Source organism: Cyprinodon tularosa, unplaced genomic scaffold (genome assembly GCF_016077235.1).
Source record: "Cyprinodon tularosa strain WSP-4 unplaced genomic scaffold, ASM1607723v1 ctg47, whole genome shotgun sequence".
Classification (NCBI taxonomy): domain Eukaryota; kingdom Metazoa; phylum Chordata; class Actinopteri; order Cyprinodontiformes; family Cyprinodontidae; genus Cyprinodon; species Cyprinodon tularosa.
Window position 1 is genome coordinate 1525274 of NW_024039196.1, and position 16128 is coordinate 1541401.

Genomic DNA, 16128 nt, shown 5'->3' on the forward strand with positions numbered 1-16128 from the left:
AATGCTAAACAGAAATGAGCTACTGTTTAGGGATGCATACAGTTAAGGCTGCACTGCTAATAATAATCACGATCATGCCTTAAAAAAATAAAAAATTATATTAATATATATATATTACCTCTTACCATCATCTAGTCACTGTTTTACCTTTTTTGTATCTGTTATCCACACAATAATAATAACATTATCACCCTATAGTATTTTCATCTATTTCACAACAGAGCCGTTGGTAAAGAGATTCTTTTGAAGGATACATTGACCTTGGAACTACTGGCAGGTTAAATACGATGATAATTAGATTATTGCAATTTTAATCCAAATTTAAATACTTATAGATTGTTTAAGACAATTTGTCGGCTGATAAGAAAGCTTTCCAAATGGTTTACCAAAATTAAAGGGGCATAAAGAAGTCAGCTGTTCACAGGTGTCAACCTATATTAGTCTTGATCTGTCCTTACTGGTGACTATCCAGAAACTCAAAAATTACATTTGTTATGGAAGGGGCCGAAATGTATATTTTCCAATGCAAAGAGATGTAAGGAAATATTTATAAGGGGACAGAAACACATCTGTGATTCAATCAGGCTTCTTGTGTGCAAGAGAGAGAGAGAGAGAGAGAGCAAGACCTAAAAGAAAACAGGAAGGCTCAATGCAGTACAACAAAACTGTTCTGTGTTTTCCTTCTGGATATCAAACTTCTATCTGTTATTAAAATGAAAATTGTTTAGCAAATCTCAGTTGGAATCAGCACATGGAGACTGATGGTTTTGTAAAACTAACCATCCTAGTCTTGCTAATCTAATTTTTGTGCTAACCATGCCTATTGATAATCTAAGATAAAAAAATTTAAAATATTTACTTAAAGTTCTTAGGTTTTAGAAAAGAAACCAGAATCAGCTTAAGTCATCAACAGGTTATCAACAGGTTTCGGTTTTTCAAAAACTGGATAATGCAAATAAGCCTTAATATATATGGTGACACATTAAGCTTTTTTTCCATTTACCTAAATGTGTTGTAAATGTACTGCTGACTAATAAGAGAAGACATTTTAACTTAGAAGGCAGTACTAACTGCCAATTACATACATGACAATTACATAAATACAAACATATGCAGTTTTTTTGTATTGTTTCTTCTTAAATATTTTTGTTCTTCATTCTTTAAATGCATAATTTTATTTCAGATAATCTTACTTTATCTTTAAAATATCTTTTCTGTTTTGGGCCAATGTACAAATTAGAGGCACAACATCATTCAGAAACAGTCTCTTTCTAAAAGATCTTGTTCACAATCGTGATTATCAGTTTTCCATTTCGGCAGCCCAAAATACACAAATTATTACAAAAACAGAATACGGATAGAAATCAGTAATCAATAATGAGTTTTTTAATGGACTTTGGGGATTCAAATTCCCATGGAACTACTCTGAACAGTTCTGACTATATATTAGTTGTGATGCTGCACCCAGTTGTGTTTTGATGATAACAAAGCATACAGCACAAAACTCTCAGCAATATCATTGACAATATTAAAAACAATCTTGACCATGCACAGTGATGTACAGAATTCTAAAAGTATCTGATATTAAAGTTTTTTTTTTTTTTATTGAACCCTATAAAAATATGTCACAAAGAATAACAATATTCACATAATATTTGCTATTTTTGTAATCCACTAATATTAATTTAACTATCTCAAATGAATAATGGTTGTTGTTTTGTAAACCTATGACAACAACTGAAAATGAGGAGTCACAAACGTGCCACAAAAATAATGAATTAAAGGAAAAGTCTGGTCACATTCAGAATACAAACTTCAGAAAGTACTTTAAGTATGAAATGATTTCATACTTTTCAATAAATACGGTAAGTGTTTTTAATTAAGAGTAACTTCATTTGAATTTACTTTACCAGAGACATCCATGTTTTTCAAAGAATGCTACTGCCACGTACTGGTTTGTGACATCACAGTGCGGTATCGGCTGTTAAGCAGGTCCCAGTGCTGTATCTGGTGTTTGTCACAACGCACTATCATCCATGATGGTGATGTACAGTGCACTATGTGGAGCGAAGATTAACGGATTTAAAACTTTGCCCAGAAGTTTGATGGCAAGTCCTCCCTCTTCAAGTTGGCAATCCAATGACAAACCCGTGGTGGATCATGAATTGGAAACGAGAAATGACATTTTTTTTTCACTTCTACCCGATGTATTACAACATTCAACTGCCATGCACATGGGCAATGTCAGTTTAACTATAGCTCTCGCGAATTTCAGTTGTAAAGTTCTCTCAAAATCTTGAATACTTTTTGTTGATTGCAGGTGTGTCTAGTAGTTCCCATTGGCTTTGCTTCTAAAGCCGCAAGAATGACGCTCTGCATACCACACCGTGACGTCACTGCAGGAAGATGTCAGGAGTTAGGTGTTACTATATTTGGCCAAAAATGGCCAGTCCCGGACTCAGTGATCACAACGAAAAATATTGTATTTATTTGTCTGCTGATTAACGCTAAATTCATTAAATCAACACGAACGTGTTATTTTTAGGGTATAAAAAATGACCCATTGGTTATTCCTTGCTGACCACACTTTTCCTTTAAAGCATTTAAAAATATCTTAATATGAACATTAAAAACTACATCTAAAATACAGTAAATTAATTTTATGTGCAAATACTGTATAGTCCCTGATTGGCTCGTGCATGCTCTTGCATGTGTTTAATAAGCGTTCCCTCTTGGGAGTGAGTATAGGGTTGTGCATGTGTTTTTTTTTGTTTTTTTTTTTAAGTGGAGAGGGAGGGTCTTTTCATAAAGTCATGAAAATCCTCCATTATACCATTAAGGTTTGCATGTATAAAAACAGATGCAAATTTGATAGCAGGCACAGAGCTAATCTACCAACAAAATGCAGCCAGAATTGTGTCTGTGATAAAAGCAAAATAGCAGGCATTGTCCATTTAGATTATGTATCTTCAATAATATGTAGAAAAAATAGTAAGCAGACCCTGCAAAAACTGGAAGAATATGCATACTGTATATAAATACCATCCACAATGACATCTATCAAGGCTGAATTAGATTGAGAGTGCAGTTCATATGTCTATATTTAGGACATTGAAATTCAAAAACGAACTCACACACAAATTGTCTGAAGGTCATGGTGGAAAGATGAACGCATATGTCCCTTTGCTCTCTCAAGGTTCCATGGTGACAATCAGTACATGCAAAATCTTTTAAATAGGGTTGTCCACACAACTTTTGCATTTATAATTTGTTGCATATGAAATCTTAATAGATCGCTTACAACATGCCCACTAAGTGCAAGTGCAAGTTTTTGTTTGGACAAAGTGCCTCATATTTGGGATCTTAGCAGATCAGGGCCATAAAGTTCAAAGTGTTTAACATTGTTTGACAAGTAATTAAATAATTTCATGAGAAATTACTCATAAAATGTCAACAATGCAATACACACAACACTTATGTCTTAAATAAAAAATAAAAAATAATCTAAAGAGAAGTAAATGCATCTACAATTATTTAAATGTGTCAATGATTTTTCAGATACAATAAAATGATTAAATGTAGAATTCAATTGTATGGCGTTCACACGTCTGTTGATTTGTCTGAGGGCAGCAGTGTTGGCTATATAGATGACTAACTACTGTTAGAAAGGGAATTTGTGTATCAGTGACTGATTATAGTTTGAAGAGCTTTGGTGTCCTCAGACTAGAAAAAGCTCTGTATAAATATAAACTATTTAACATATTTTAAAACAAGTTTTGATGACTTTGTTACTTTTGTGCCCCATGCAATAATTTAAACCAGCAGTCCCTAATAGTCTCAGTCACATGCATTTCTTGGAAAAAATATTACAGAATTCATGGAAGAGACCAGGCTTAGACAGGGAAATAAAAGGCTATATTTTTTCTCTGCCAACAGGTTCTAAAAGACCTAAGAACCGCTAAAGGTTCTTAATCCTTAGGGATCACAAATTTACAAAATTAAAAATGAAACAGACCCCAGCATGTACGTAGTTTAGGTTCACACATTTGTTTGAAAATGTTAGCTCAATGTACAGGTGCTGGTCATAAAATTAGAATATCATGAAAAAGTAGATTGATTTCAGTAATTCCATTTAAAAAGTGAAACTTGTATATTATATTCATACATTACATACAAACTCATATATTTCAGATGTTTATTTTGTTTAATTTTGATGATTACAAATGACAACAAATGAAAATCTCAAATTCATCATATCAGAAAATTAGAATATTACTGAAGACCAATAAAAACAAAGGATTTATAGAAATGTTGGCCAACTGAAAAGTATGAACATGAAAAGTATGAGCATGTACAGCACTCAGTATTTAGTTGGGCCTCCTTTGGCCTGTATTACTGCAGCAATGCGGCGTGGCATGGAGTCGATCAGTCTGTGGCACTGCTCAGGTGTTATGATAGCCCAGGTTGCTCTAATAGTGGCTTTTAGCTCTTCTGAATTGTTGGGTCTGGTGTATTGCATCTTCTTCTTCACAATACCCCATAGATTTTCTATGGGGTTAAGGTCAGGAGAGTTTGCTGGCCAATTAAGAACAGGGATACCATGGTCCTTCAACCAGGTACTGGTAGCTTTGGCACTGTGTGCAGGTGCCAAGTCCTGTTGGAAAATGAAATCTGCATCTCCAAAAAGTTGGTCAGCTGCAGGAAGCATGAAGTGCTCTAAAACTTCCTGGTATGTGGCTGCGTTGACCCTGGACCTCAGAAAACACAATGGACCAACACCAGCAGATGACATGGCACCCCAAACCATCACTGACTGTGGAAACTTTACACTGGACTTCAAGCAACGTGGATGAAGTGCCTCTCTTCTTTTCCTCCAGACTCTGGGACCTTGATTTCCAAAGGAAATGCAAAATTTACTTTCATCAGAGAACATGACTTTGGACCACTCACCAGCAGTCCAGTCCTGTTTCTCTTTAGCCCAGGCAAGACGCTTCTGACGCTGTCTGTGGTTCAAGAGTGGCTTGACACAAGGAATGCGACAGCAGAAACCCATGTCTTTCATACGTCTGTGTGTGGTGGTTCTTGAAGCACTCACTCCAGCTGCAGTCCACTCTTTGTGAATCTCCCCCACATTTTTGAATGGGTTTTGTTTCACAATCCTCTCCAGGGTGCGGTTATCTCTCTTGCTTGTACACTTTTTTCGACCACATCTTTTCCTTCCCTTCGCCTCTCTATTAATGTGCTTGGACACTGAGCTCTGTGAACAGCCAGCCTCTTTAGCGATGACCTTTTGTGTCTTGCCCTCCTTGTGCAAGGTGTCGATGGTCGTCTTTTGGACAACTGTCAAGTCAGCAGTCTTCCCCATGATTGTGTAGCCTATAGAACTAGACTAAAAGACCATTTAAAGGCTTTTGCAGGTGGTTTGAGTTAATTAGCTGATTAGAGTGTGGCACCAGGGGCCATCAATTTTGAACCTTTTCACAATATTCTAATTTTCTGATATGATGAATTTGAGATTTTCATTTGTTGTCATTTGTAATCATCAAAATTAAACAAAATAAACATCTGAAATATATGAGTTTGTATGTAATGTATGAATATAATATACAAGTTTCACTTTTTAAATGGAATTACTGAAATCAATCCACTTTTTCATGATATTCTAATTTTATGACCAGCACCTGTAAGTAGTTTTGAACCCAAAAACAAAAATTGTGCATGGCATCATCAAATACATCCTAAAACAACAACTTTATTAACAAACAGAATCATTTGTATATTTAAGAGATGTTTGGATTTGCTTTCTGTTCTAGTTATTGAATGACACATTTAAATAATAGTTCATTATTTATTTTTCTTGAAATTTGGCACTTTTGGAGCTCTGCATTTAATGGAGGGTATTAAATGTCTTAGTTTAATTTCTGCAAGACTAAGATCCTTAAACAGAATACCTTTGACTAAGAGCTTGGCAGATGAGGTTAAGTTGCCCACTTTGAATGTGACAGTGCCCGAGTCGTCCGTAGCCAGGTTCATAAAGGTGAGTGTATGGATAAAGCCTTGTTCCACCCCTATTTTAATACAGGGGCTGTTCTCCAACAAGGTGCCATCCAGCCACCACTGCACCTTACCAGGCGCCCTTCCAGACAGCTGGCAGGAGAATGTTGCCAATTCCCCAACAAAGACATCAGTGGTTTTAAGACCAGTAACAATGAAGACTTCTTTCACTGTTGAGTGAAAAATACACACATGCACACACTAAGCTTTAAACATACTCATTATCAGCACTGTATTGGTTTGAAAAGCCAAACAAGATGACATTATACCAGACAGACATTACACAATCAAGACAGACATAGAAAGAACAACAATGGACACTACCTTTTACTGCCAAAGAAGCTGTAGTGAGCTGTTCTCCTGCATCACAAGTGTAGTAACCACTGTCTTCGGATTCCAGGTTATGAATACAGAGCTCTTGAATGCACCCCTCCTGCTTTATCTCATACTTCTTACTAGGCCGGAGGACAATGCCTCCTTTCCGCCACTCAACTCGAACACCTGGCTTAGACACCTCACAGTGCAGGGTGATATCATCACCCTCGATGGTTTCCTGGTTCTTGAGCTCTTTTTGGAAGAACACTGGGGCACCTGGCAGGTTGGTAAAGTATGACATTACTTGGAGGTGCTGACAGAAACTTACATAAAGATTTGAAACAACATGTCTTTGTCTGTGTAACCAGACTGGGTATTTCTTGGTTCCTATCAAGGCCCAGTTTTCAATATAAATTGCAATGATTTTTGGTGTACCTTGCACAGTTAAAGTGACCTCACATTGTGCATCCCCAGTGTCACACAGGTATTTTCCTGAGTCCTCGGGCAACAAGTTGTGGATTCGAAGCTGATGTACTGCACCATTCTTCCTCAGATCATACTTGATTCCTGCTTGGATTGGCACATTGTTCCTCATCCAAGTGACAGAGGCATTGGAGTTGGAGATGCAGCAGCTAAATGTGACTGTTTCACCCTCCACTGCTGTGGTGTTTTGAGGTTTCTCTAATATTACGACTGTAAATATGGGAAAAACAGGGATTATTAGTCTCACAGCTGTACTTTAATTTTGACTTATATTACATGACATTAATTAAATTCCATGGCGGTTCCAAGTCTTTTTTTCTGTCATAAGCAAGACCGGGTTCTTTCACCTGTCAAGTTCAAAGCCAAGGCAAGCAAATCTTGAGTGGAGTCAAAGTATTTAAAATTGAATTTAATTAATTAATTAATTAACAATTGAATAGAGTAATAATACTCTTACACTTTTTTAAAATTATTTCAAAAAGGTTTTGTTTGGCAGAGCTACAAGCAAGAGAAAGTAAACTTCAAAGTTATTTATAAATCAGTGCCCATGGTACTTTTAGCAGGAACTGTGTACTTAAACTCACAAAACATCTGATGAATTAAGAAAATTACAATATTTCTAGTAGAAAAAAACTATTCCTAGCACAAAAATCAATCTATAAATAAGTACAGACTTTTTAAAATAGGGGAATTTAGTAATTAGGTCCCTAAAGTAGGATACTTATACTGTACTTGAAATAAGGTAGTAGATGAGTGTATTTATTCCATTGGTAGATCAACTTAAATTATATTTTATTCTATGTTGGGTTATATGTGAGGATTATCAGAATTTTTAAAAAACTGATAGGAAAGTAATGAATCCAATTCAAAAAGGGGGGTTTACATGGCATTCATCTTTCCCATATCAGGGAAATCCAACATATTGGATTGGATCTTACAAATTGTAATTGCATATTGAAAATTAAATCAGTAAATAAAATATTTAACCTAACTATCATTGAAATGTTGCCAACATTGCATTTGAAAACAGATGTTCTGTCTGTGACCCACCGGCTTGACATGAAGGGTAGAAGTGGATAGTAAAACATATATATATATATATATATATATATATATATATATATATATATATATATATATATGTATTTTTTTTAGCTTTATTTAAAAAAAACAACTTCCATTACCATTTGAGGGGAACATCACGGTTGCTGTCTGGCTGTTTTGAGTCCACCCTCACCCAACCCAATAGCCAAACATTTGAGGTTTTGATACAGTTGCTGGCAGTCCTTATCAATATATCCCTATAGTCACTTAGTCACTGTATCCAGGGCTAATATTAAGTCAGTCTGAAAAAATGCTTCTTTCTGGATTTAAAATGTCCCTTAAAAGGCCTGAATATTATCGTTTTTATGTAATGTGTATATTGTACCAAAAATAATATGTTTATCTTTGTAAAACCAACTCTGTATCATATGAGTTTTACTTTTTGAAGTGGCGTTTAAGTTTACATTGAGTTAATGTCCTAAGTATTTTTTTCTGCAAATACTTTACGTGAGTTATTATAGTAATAATAATGAAGATGATTTATATCAAAATCAATTTGCTGTTGATTAAGTTGGATCTGGGAAATGAAACACTGAAGGTGCAGTGTCATCTATTTTACCTTTGGGTTTCTCCTCCACCAGAAGGCAAGCCACACTCTTCTCCTCACCAATGACAAAGGCAACATCCCCTGATTCATCTGTGGTTACCATCTTCAAAGTCAGTCGCTGAGTTCTACCCTGAACACTCATTTGATTGAGATCGTTATTTTGAAGGAGGTTGTCTCCAAGCCACCATTCCCCGTTAGTCACACCTGAGTGTGACAGCTCGACTTCAAAGATGGCGTCCTGGCCAGTGGTCACCGTGACATCGAGGAGCTCACGGACAATGCGGACATTCTCTGAGTGAATGTGAAGTAAAAAGTAAGATGAAAGTTTTTTTTTCATTCTCAACAACCAAATTTAATTAAATCATCTTTCCCAAGTTAAGACTAAGGAGAATGAATGAATGAATGAATGAATGAATGAATGAATGAATGAATGAATGAATGAATGAATGAATACGTCTGTCCGTCTGTCTGTCTGTCTGTCAAAGGTACAGGCATTCATCATCATAGCCACGTGTTTGGTTGTAAATACAACTCAGACAGACATAAGTCTTTGTAGTAAGTCATCATGTCCTCCGTCACCTCAGCAGCGCCGCCTTCTGGCATCACTAAGTCAATGCCTTGAAGCAAGCATAAACTAACTTAAAGGGGAAAATTGTTTTTATTTTTTTTTTACATTGGCCCCTTGATTTTACGTTATTCATGTTTACATGTTATAAATGCTGGCGTACCATAAAGAATATATTATGAACAGTTTAGTTTTTGCCTTCAACTCTTTGCCTATAGGAAGATGTTACTTGGATATAACCTTACGGAATATCTTCAGAACAGCTCCAAATGACACACAACTCATATGGGTGAGTAGAACATGATGTAATAACGTAAAATCAAGGGCCAAATGTAAAAAAAAAACGGTCTTCCCCTTTAAGCTTAGAATAACTAGGCTTGACCCGCTGGGCTTTCCTTACAAAGCTTTCTTCAACTTCTGATCACTAGGGGCGTGAAAAATCTAACAACTCAAAATATCTTTGTGCCCTAACTACCAGAGTTATTCTGCTCACTTTCCATGCTTTGATATGCACCACATATTTAATGTGTAATGGCTTCTATGTACATACTAATATGAAACTGTGTAAAATACCAGAGCATAGCATTAAAAAATCTGATTGTGTCATAGACTGTTGAAACTCATAGACTGTGTATATAGCTGTGATGTGGCAAGTATTAATGTCTTGCCACAGTATAATAATACATTTATTTTAAACCCAATGGAAATTGTCCTATCGGCTCCAAAGTTGACAAGTTTTATATCACTCAGGTTATTACTAAATTACTATATAAAAGTAGATCAGCATAAATTAAAAACACCCCTAAAGCATGTAAGCCTATTGGTGAGCCTAGGCCATGCTTAGAAAATGTTTAGATTTACTTTTCTTTATCATAAATACCGGTAAAGCAGAAACTGTGTGGCCTTTACACAGGAAACAAAGGTTTGCATTAACACCTAATAACTGTGAAAGTGATTTAATTTTGTTAATGTTTAGACAGAAATTAATCTAAAAACTTAAACCTTCTGATGTTAAAACCTTCATCAGCATCCCTAAACCAGCTGTAACTCCCAGGGTTAGATGTTTGTTTTTTTTCTGATAAAAAGAACATGGTAGGTCGATAAAGAAGCAGTTACCTTTTACAGTAAGTGTGGCGCTGCTTTTCGTTTCTCCTGTATCACAGGTATATTCACCACTATCTTCCTTGACCAGCTTGTGTATCACCAGGCTGTGAATGGTAGCTCTCTGCTGAATGGTGTACTTCTCCCCCTGAGAGAGGACAGTTGAGCCTTTCCGCCATGTCACCTTACAGTCAGGACTGGATGTCTCACATGACAGAGTGGTCTCTTCTCCCTCTTTGGTCTCTCGGTTTTCCAGTTTCTTTTTAAAGGATATTGGTGCCGCTGACAGAAGGAAAAGCCAAAGAAGAAGAGTATAATAAGGATTGGGGTTTATAGGTTAGAAGGCAAACATGGCTTCCATCACACATCGTAAACACATAAGACATTATAGCACAAAACACCATACAACATTCATAACCAACAGCATGATAGACTTTACATCATAAACTGAAGAAAAAAAACATAAAAAAAGATTAAGTGATTTCCTTATCAGGAAAAAAATACCTAGTTTATTAGCAAGGTGTGATAATGAACACAAATATCATATAGTTTTTTTATTAAAGCATTCCAAAATTATGTCATGATATCGAAACTAATTTTTGAAAGCTATATTTCACAGGAAAAAGAAAAAATAATAGAAAATTGACATATAGTCAGATTAATTTCTACAAGTGTTCCTCAATAATTTGCTGAGGGATCAGAGAATGCATCAAACATGCTGACAACAACAAGCTTCAGTTTGGAAATCACTGTAAGAATAAATGATAAAATAGTGAATCAGAAGTATCCGTCATGCAACAATGTTGATTTGGAAAAGTTGCGCTAAGACCTGACACTATCTGTTATGATTGCTAACCTTGATAATAACGCTAAATGCTAATAGGAGATACTAAAAAAGTTTAAATATTCAACCCTTTAATCATCTTATCTCCTTTTAGCTGTGTAACACTGATTAGTGTTACATGTTTTTCAAGATTTGCTAAAAATAAAGAAATTAGTTGTGTTTCTTTGCGCAGATTCCTCTCTTCTACATCCTAAAACTTTAGTGTATTTATAGATTTTCAGTGATTAGGTAAGATAGAGGGGGCTTGGGTCATTTTTGAGAGTTCATTGGTTTATTTCACAAAAATTAAATATTGTCTGTTTCATATTTCAACTGTCCAAACTTAATTTCGCCACAAAAGTTTCAGTTGGTACATCTCTGCTAATAAACTCTGTGTAAAACATGCTGATGGCAGAAGGTACAACAAAAACGTAAATGGCTTTCCAAAAAAAAAAAGGATTTCAATAAGAAAAGTAAAAAAACTGACTATAATCGAGAAAAAGAAAAATGTACTGATTAAATGCAGGTAAAATAAAATTTAATGATATACCTTGCAAAAAATATGGTTTGTTTTGTTGCAGTTTTAAAGGAGAGTGGTTCAAACTTGTTATATGCTTTGTAAATACCAGAAGGATCTACGTTAAAGTATGGCAATTTCACTAATGTGAAAAAGAATAGGTTATTTAAGAAAAAAGATGACAATAAGATTTAAGAAGTTTAATTTTAATATATCTACAATATCCCCAAAAGAGTAAAGCTGAAGGAAAAGGGAGAAAAGTCCATATGAGAATGTTGCTTTAAATGGTTTAAAACTACCTCCGCCTCTCTTACCTCTGACTGTGAGAGAAGCAGTGGAGGTGTGGTTTCCCACAGTGAAAGTGACTGTTCCAGAGTCGACCGCTGTGACGCCTCTGAGTTTGAGGCTGTGCACTCGGCCCTCAGACTTTATCAGATTCATTTCGTTATTTTGCAGCGGGACTCTGTTGAGTTTCCACTGGATCTGTGGAGTTTCCGCGTGAGAAAGCTGACACTGGAAGTGGACATCTTCCCCCTCATTAACAACGCAGCTGTCCAAGAACTTCACGATGAGAATGTCAATGGCTGCAGAGACATGGCAGCAGCACAGATATTGAAAAGCTGAAGCTCTGCAGATTGTAATGAAAAAGTCTAAAGTTTTCTGCTGGGATGTTAGTGTGACCACCAAGTGTAAAAAACAAGAAGGTTTGTGTGGTTAATGCTTAGGAAAGATAGGAAACAAGAAAAGGTGATGAGATATGCTAAGTGCTCAAGCTCAATATCATATTGTGTAGATAGCTGTAGGAGTAAGGAAATGTGAAAAAAAATATAAATTTTTAAAAGAAAAAGGTTGAAAGAGGGTATTTCAGTTGGATGTCTTAAGATAGTTTATAATCTCTTCATGCTCAAGTGTTTTTCACTGAGAAAATGGCAAACAAGAAAAGGTGAGACGGGATGTAAGAGATGATGTCCATATGATGCAGGAAAAGAAATCCTACCATTCACACAAAGGATCGCCGAAGTCTTCTGGAAGCCTGTATCACAGGAGTACTCTCCTGCATCGCTTCCCTGAAGTTTATAGATAACAAGTTCTACCATAGTCCCATCCTGCTTTAGCTGATATTTGCGACTTGCTGTCAGCATCGTGTCACCACACCTCCATATCACACTAGCTCCTGGTTTGGTGATCTCACAACAAAAGCTAACAGACTCTCCTTCCTGCCTTTCAAGGTTTTGAAGCTTAGTTTTGAAAAGGACAGGTTTGGCTGTGGGAAATGGAAAACATTAATCTAAGTTTAGGAGAATTCTTTAACTCTCTTTGAACATATTTTTCATTTGTTTATATATGAGACAAATGAACAAAGTAGTTTTTTATTGTGATCTGGAAAGAAACAAATGGGTATTTTCCTCAGGTCAAAAATAACTCATTGCTCTGGGAAAATTTGCCAAAGATAATGAAAAACTAACACTAATGATCACATTTAAGATAACAATCACATATTTAAACATGGTAGTGGCAATATTATGCTCTGGGGAGTCAATATCACTGAGCAGGGTATATTTTGCAAAGACAAATTAACAAAATTTCAGTCTCTGAATGTGCAAAAGCTGGTGGATACATAACTTAAAAATATTTTCAGACGTTGCTGTAGCAAAAGCGATGCTGTATGCCACACATGTCAGGTGCTCATTTGTAAAGAACTTAAAATAAGAATGAATCGCTTTAGAAACAGTACTCCTTCGTTTTTGTCTCCCACAGTGGTATGCAGCCTGGTGCTCCTAGTGACTTAAATTGTAGAAAACTGGATAGTATATATGTTTTTCATTCTAAATATAATTAAAAATGAAAGTGTAATAAATGGGCGTTTTTCTATTAGTTTAACTGCAATATCTGCATGGTTTTCACTTTTTTGGCATCAGGCAACACACTTTTTGTGTTTTTCCTTTACCTTTACATGTTTAGTTTTTAAGATCTGTCAAATTTGAAAAATTGTGATTCTGTATCATAAATCTGGTAATTTCAATAGAATACTGTACAAGGACCATGTGGTTTTACAGCTGAAGGACAAAAACAACAGCAATAATGGTTGTTTTGACTGTTAGCACTAAAGAACTTGAAAGACCATATGACACAAAAAGTCCCAATTTTGATTTAAATCTTTTTTGATTCTATCATGAAAAGACAACAGCAGATTCCACTAAAATATTTTAGCCACAAAGAGAAGGTTATAGTAAGCGTACCCTTCACATCTAGCTTTGCAGTGCTTTGACTTTCACCAGTGTCACAAGTGTAACTTCCAGAGTCCTCTGGTTCAACATTATGGATTATTAGCATAGCCATGTTCTCCATTTGTTTAATTTCATATTTGCCACAAGGACAAAGGCCAAGTTCTCCTTTTTTCCACTCCAAAGAAACTCCCAATTTGGAAAGCTCACAGTAAAAGGTGACACTCTGACCCTCTTCCACAATTTGGCTTTCCAGATGCCTTGTGAAAATAACTGGGGAAGCTAAAAAACAACAAGACATTAATTATTTGGAAAGTAAAGAACAAATGATGAGGTATAGTGATGGAAAGATGAATAAATATGAATGTGAAATGAAAGACTTGAAGGGCAAGCAAAAATAGGTTCCTGTGTCTCGAAAAAGTCAAATTAAAGATTTGTAGTTTGTAACTTAATCCAGTTTGCCTGATCTGGTACTTTTCTCCACAACTCAGTATTTTAGTTCCTTTCTTCCAGATTTAGAAAGCCCACACTGCAGAATGACACTCGCTTCCTGCTCTGACGCTTTGCTTTCCAGGCACACGATAGGAATAACTGTGTATCAATAATTAAAAGAAAGGACTGAGTTTCACTTTCTAATAAAATTTTGCATATCTTATATAATTACCAAGACAAAGAGGTCTGTAATGCTAGCTGCTCCATCAAGATCTCAATTTGCCTTCTTGAAAACAAGACAATAAAGAAACTAACACAAAGATATATGCAAATTCAACACAATGATGAGAAAGAAACAATGGACATACGTAGGCCTTAAATCAGGAAGACAATACCCATTTAGACCACTAAATGTCAGCAATGCACATTTTATGATGCAAATGTTCCCACTTAAATAACGGTAAAATTAGCTACAGAGAGAAAAATCATACCTGAGGAGAACTTTTAGTATAATCTGAGCATGAATCTAGTTGTTCTTTGAAGGTGTTCTAGATTTGTGAGATGAAATTTGTGAAAAAGTTTCATGAATAAAGCCATGCGATACAAGAGAAAGGTTTGGATACAGCTGAGGTGAGGTATAAAACATGGATCTTTGGATCTCTAACAGAGCACTGTTACATTTATTATCTAACCATAAACGAGAGTATGGCACTAATTCCACAAATAAAAAGAGTAAAAAATGTAGGCAGAAAGGTGTTTGCTTAAGTGCAATCAGTGACTCTGGGTTTTATTGGGGGTCATCAAAGTGAGGAGGATGAATCCAAATATGCCACAGCTTTAAAGTTTTCACTTGTTGAAAACTATTAATCCTGAATCATCTTTTCCATTTTACCCTACTTTGTGTTTTTCCCTTAACATAACATGATTTACTCAATTGATGCAGCTGTGGCAAAGATTAAAAGCTTTTTCTATTTTTCCAGCTTTGGATGAATTTATTGAAAATTTTAAAGAGAAATTAAAGACAATGCCTTTAACGCAAAAGGAATTTTAAATATATTTAACTTAAAAGGCCAAAAAATAAGGTATTTTTCAACAATAATTGTAACTTTAGATGCATTACTAAATAAATACACAATTTGAAAAAGAATATCAACTATAGTCAGCATAATACTAAGAGAACTCTAAGTGGAGTTAGTTGCTACATTATTTTTTTGGTATATACACATTTTTTTTTTTTTTTTGTTGAAGCTTCCTTGAAGCTACAAGAATCAAACTAAAGCCAAAGCCAAACCTGTATTATATATATATATGGATAAAACAAAAAGGGGGGCTGCAGCATAAAAATTTGAACAGCCTTTATGTGAAAAAACACAGACATAAATGCGGCGGCAAAGTATGGTGTCCAGACATTAGTGAGGAGGCAGGAGCTATCTTGTGTTTGGATTTTGGTCCCCTCAATCTGACCTGTTTGTTTACCAGGGGTTCAAGAAACAGTCTTTAAGCCACAAATATTCATCCTCTCATTGCTCCAAATACAATTTCAGGATAAAGCAAGGCAACGTCATGCAGTCAAGAAAAATAGAAAGTTCAGCACCAACAGTTTAAAACTCTACCTTTCTGATATTTCTAATTAACCTAATCTCCTCTTAAAACTACTTTCAATTCACACCATTCTGTTAGGATTAACCCGCATTATTCATGAAGAGTTTTGTTTTATCCTAAAACTACCTAAGTTTTTCAATATATCAGATATGTATATTTCTCCATAAGTTATATATTTTTCTACCTAAAGTTTAATACAAGGAACTAGGGCTGCAAATAATGAGTATTTTGCTATTTGATTGATCAATCGATATTTTTTTCCGATTAATCCATTAATAATCGGATAGGAAAAAATTCCTTAAAGAGTATTTTTTTACAGAATGAAACCTATTTCTGTACAAAGGTACATATAATTCACAA

The 16128-nt window shown here is 35.2% G+C and overlaps 1 protein-coding gene across 17 annotated transcripts in view; it reads right to left on the minus strand.

The window, feature by feature from the left end:
- obscnb (obscurin, cytoskeletal calmodulin and titin-interacting RhoGEF b) overlaps positions 1–16128 on the minus strand; it is a 93119-nt gene that overhangs the window by 23059 nt on the left and 53932 nt on the right. For 6 of the 17 annotated variants that reach the window (XR_005282190.1, XM_038301540.1, XM_038301541.1 and 3 more), the window contains 8 exons: positions 13750–14016; positions 12507–12773; positions 11824–12093; positions 10185–10451; positions 8516–8794; positions 6805–7062; positions 6379–6645; positions 5952–6224 (listed from right to left, as the gene is read on the minus strand). Coding sequence is in view for 16 of the 17 variants with exons in the window: in XM_038301540.1 (XP_038157468.1) it covers positions 5952–6224; positions 6379–6645; positions 6805–7062; positions 8516–8794; positions 10185–10451; positions 11824–12093; positions 12507–12773; positions 13750–14016 (2148 nt within the window). In the remaining variant the exon portion in view is untranslated. The remainder of the gene's footprint in view (positions 1–5951; positions 6225–6378; positions 6646–6804; positions 7063–8515; positions 8795–10184; positions 10452–11823; positions 12094–12506; positions 12774–13749; positions 14017–16128) is intronic. The other 11 variants (XM_038301551.1, XM_038301549.1, XM_038301547.1 and 8 more) reach the window with 7 other exon arrangements.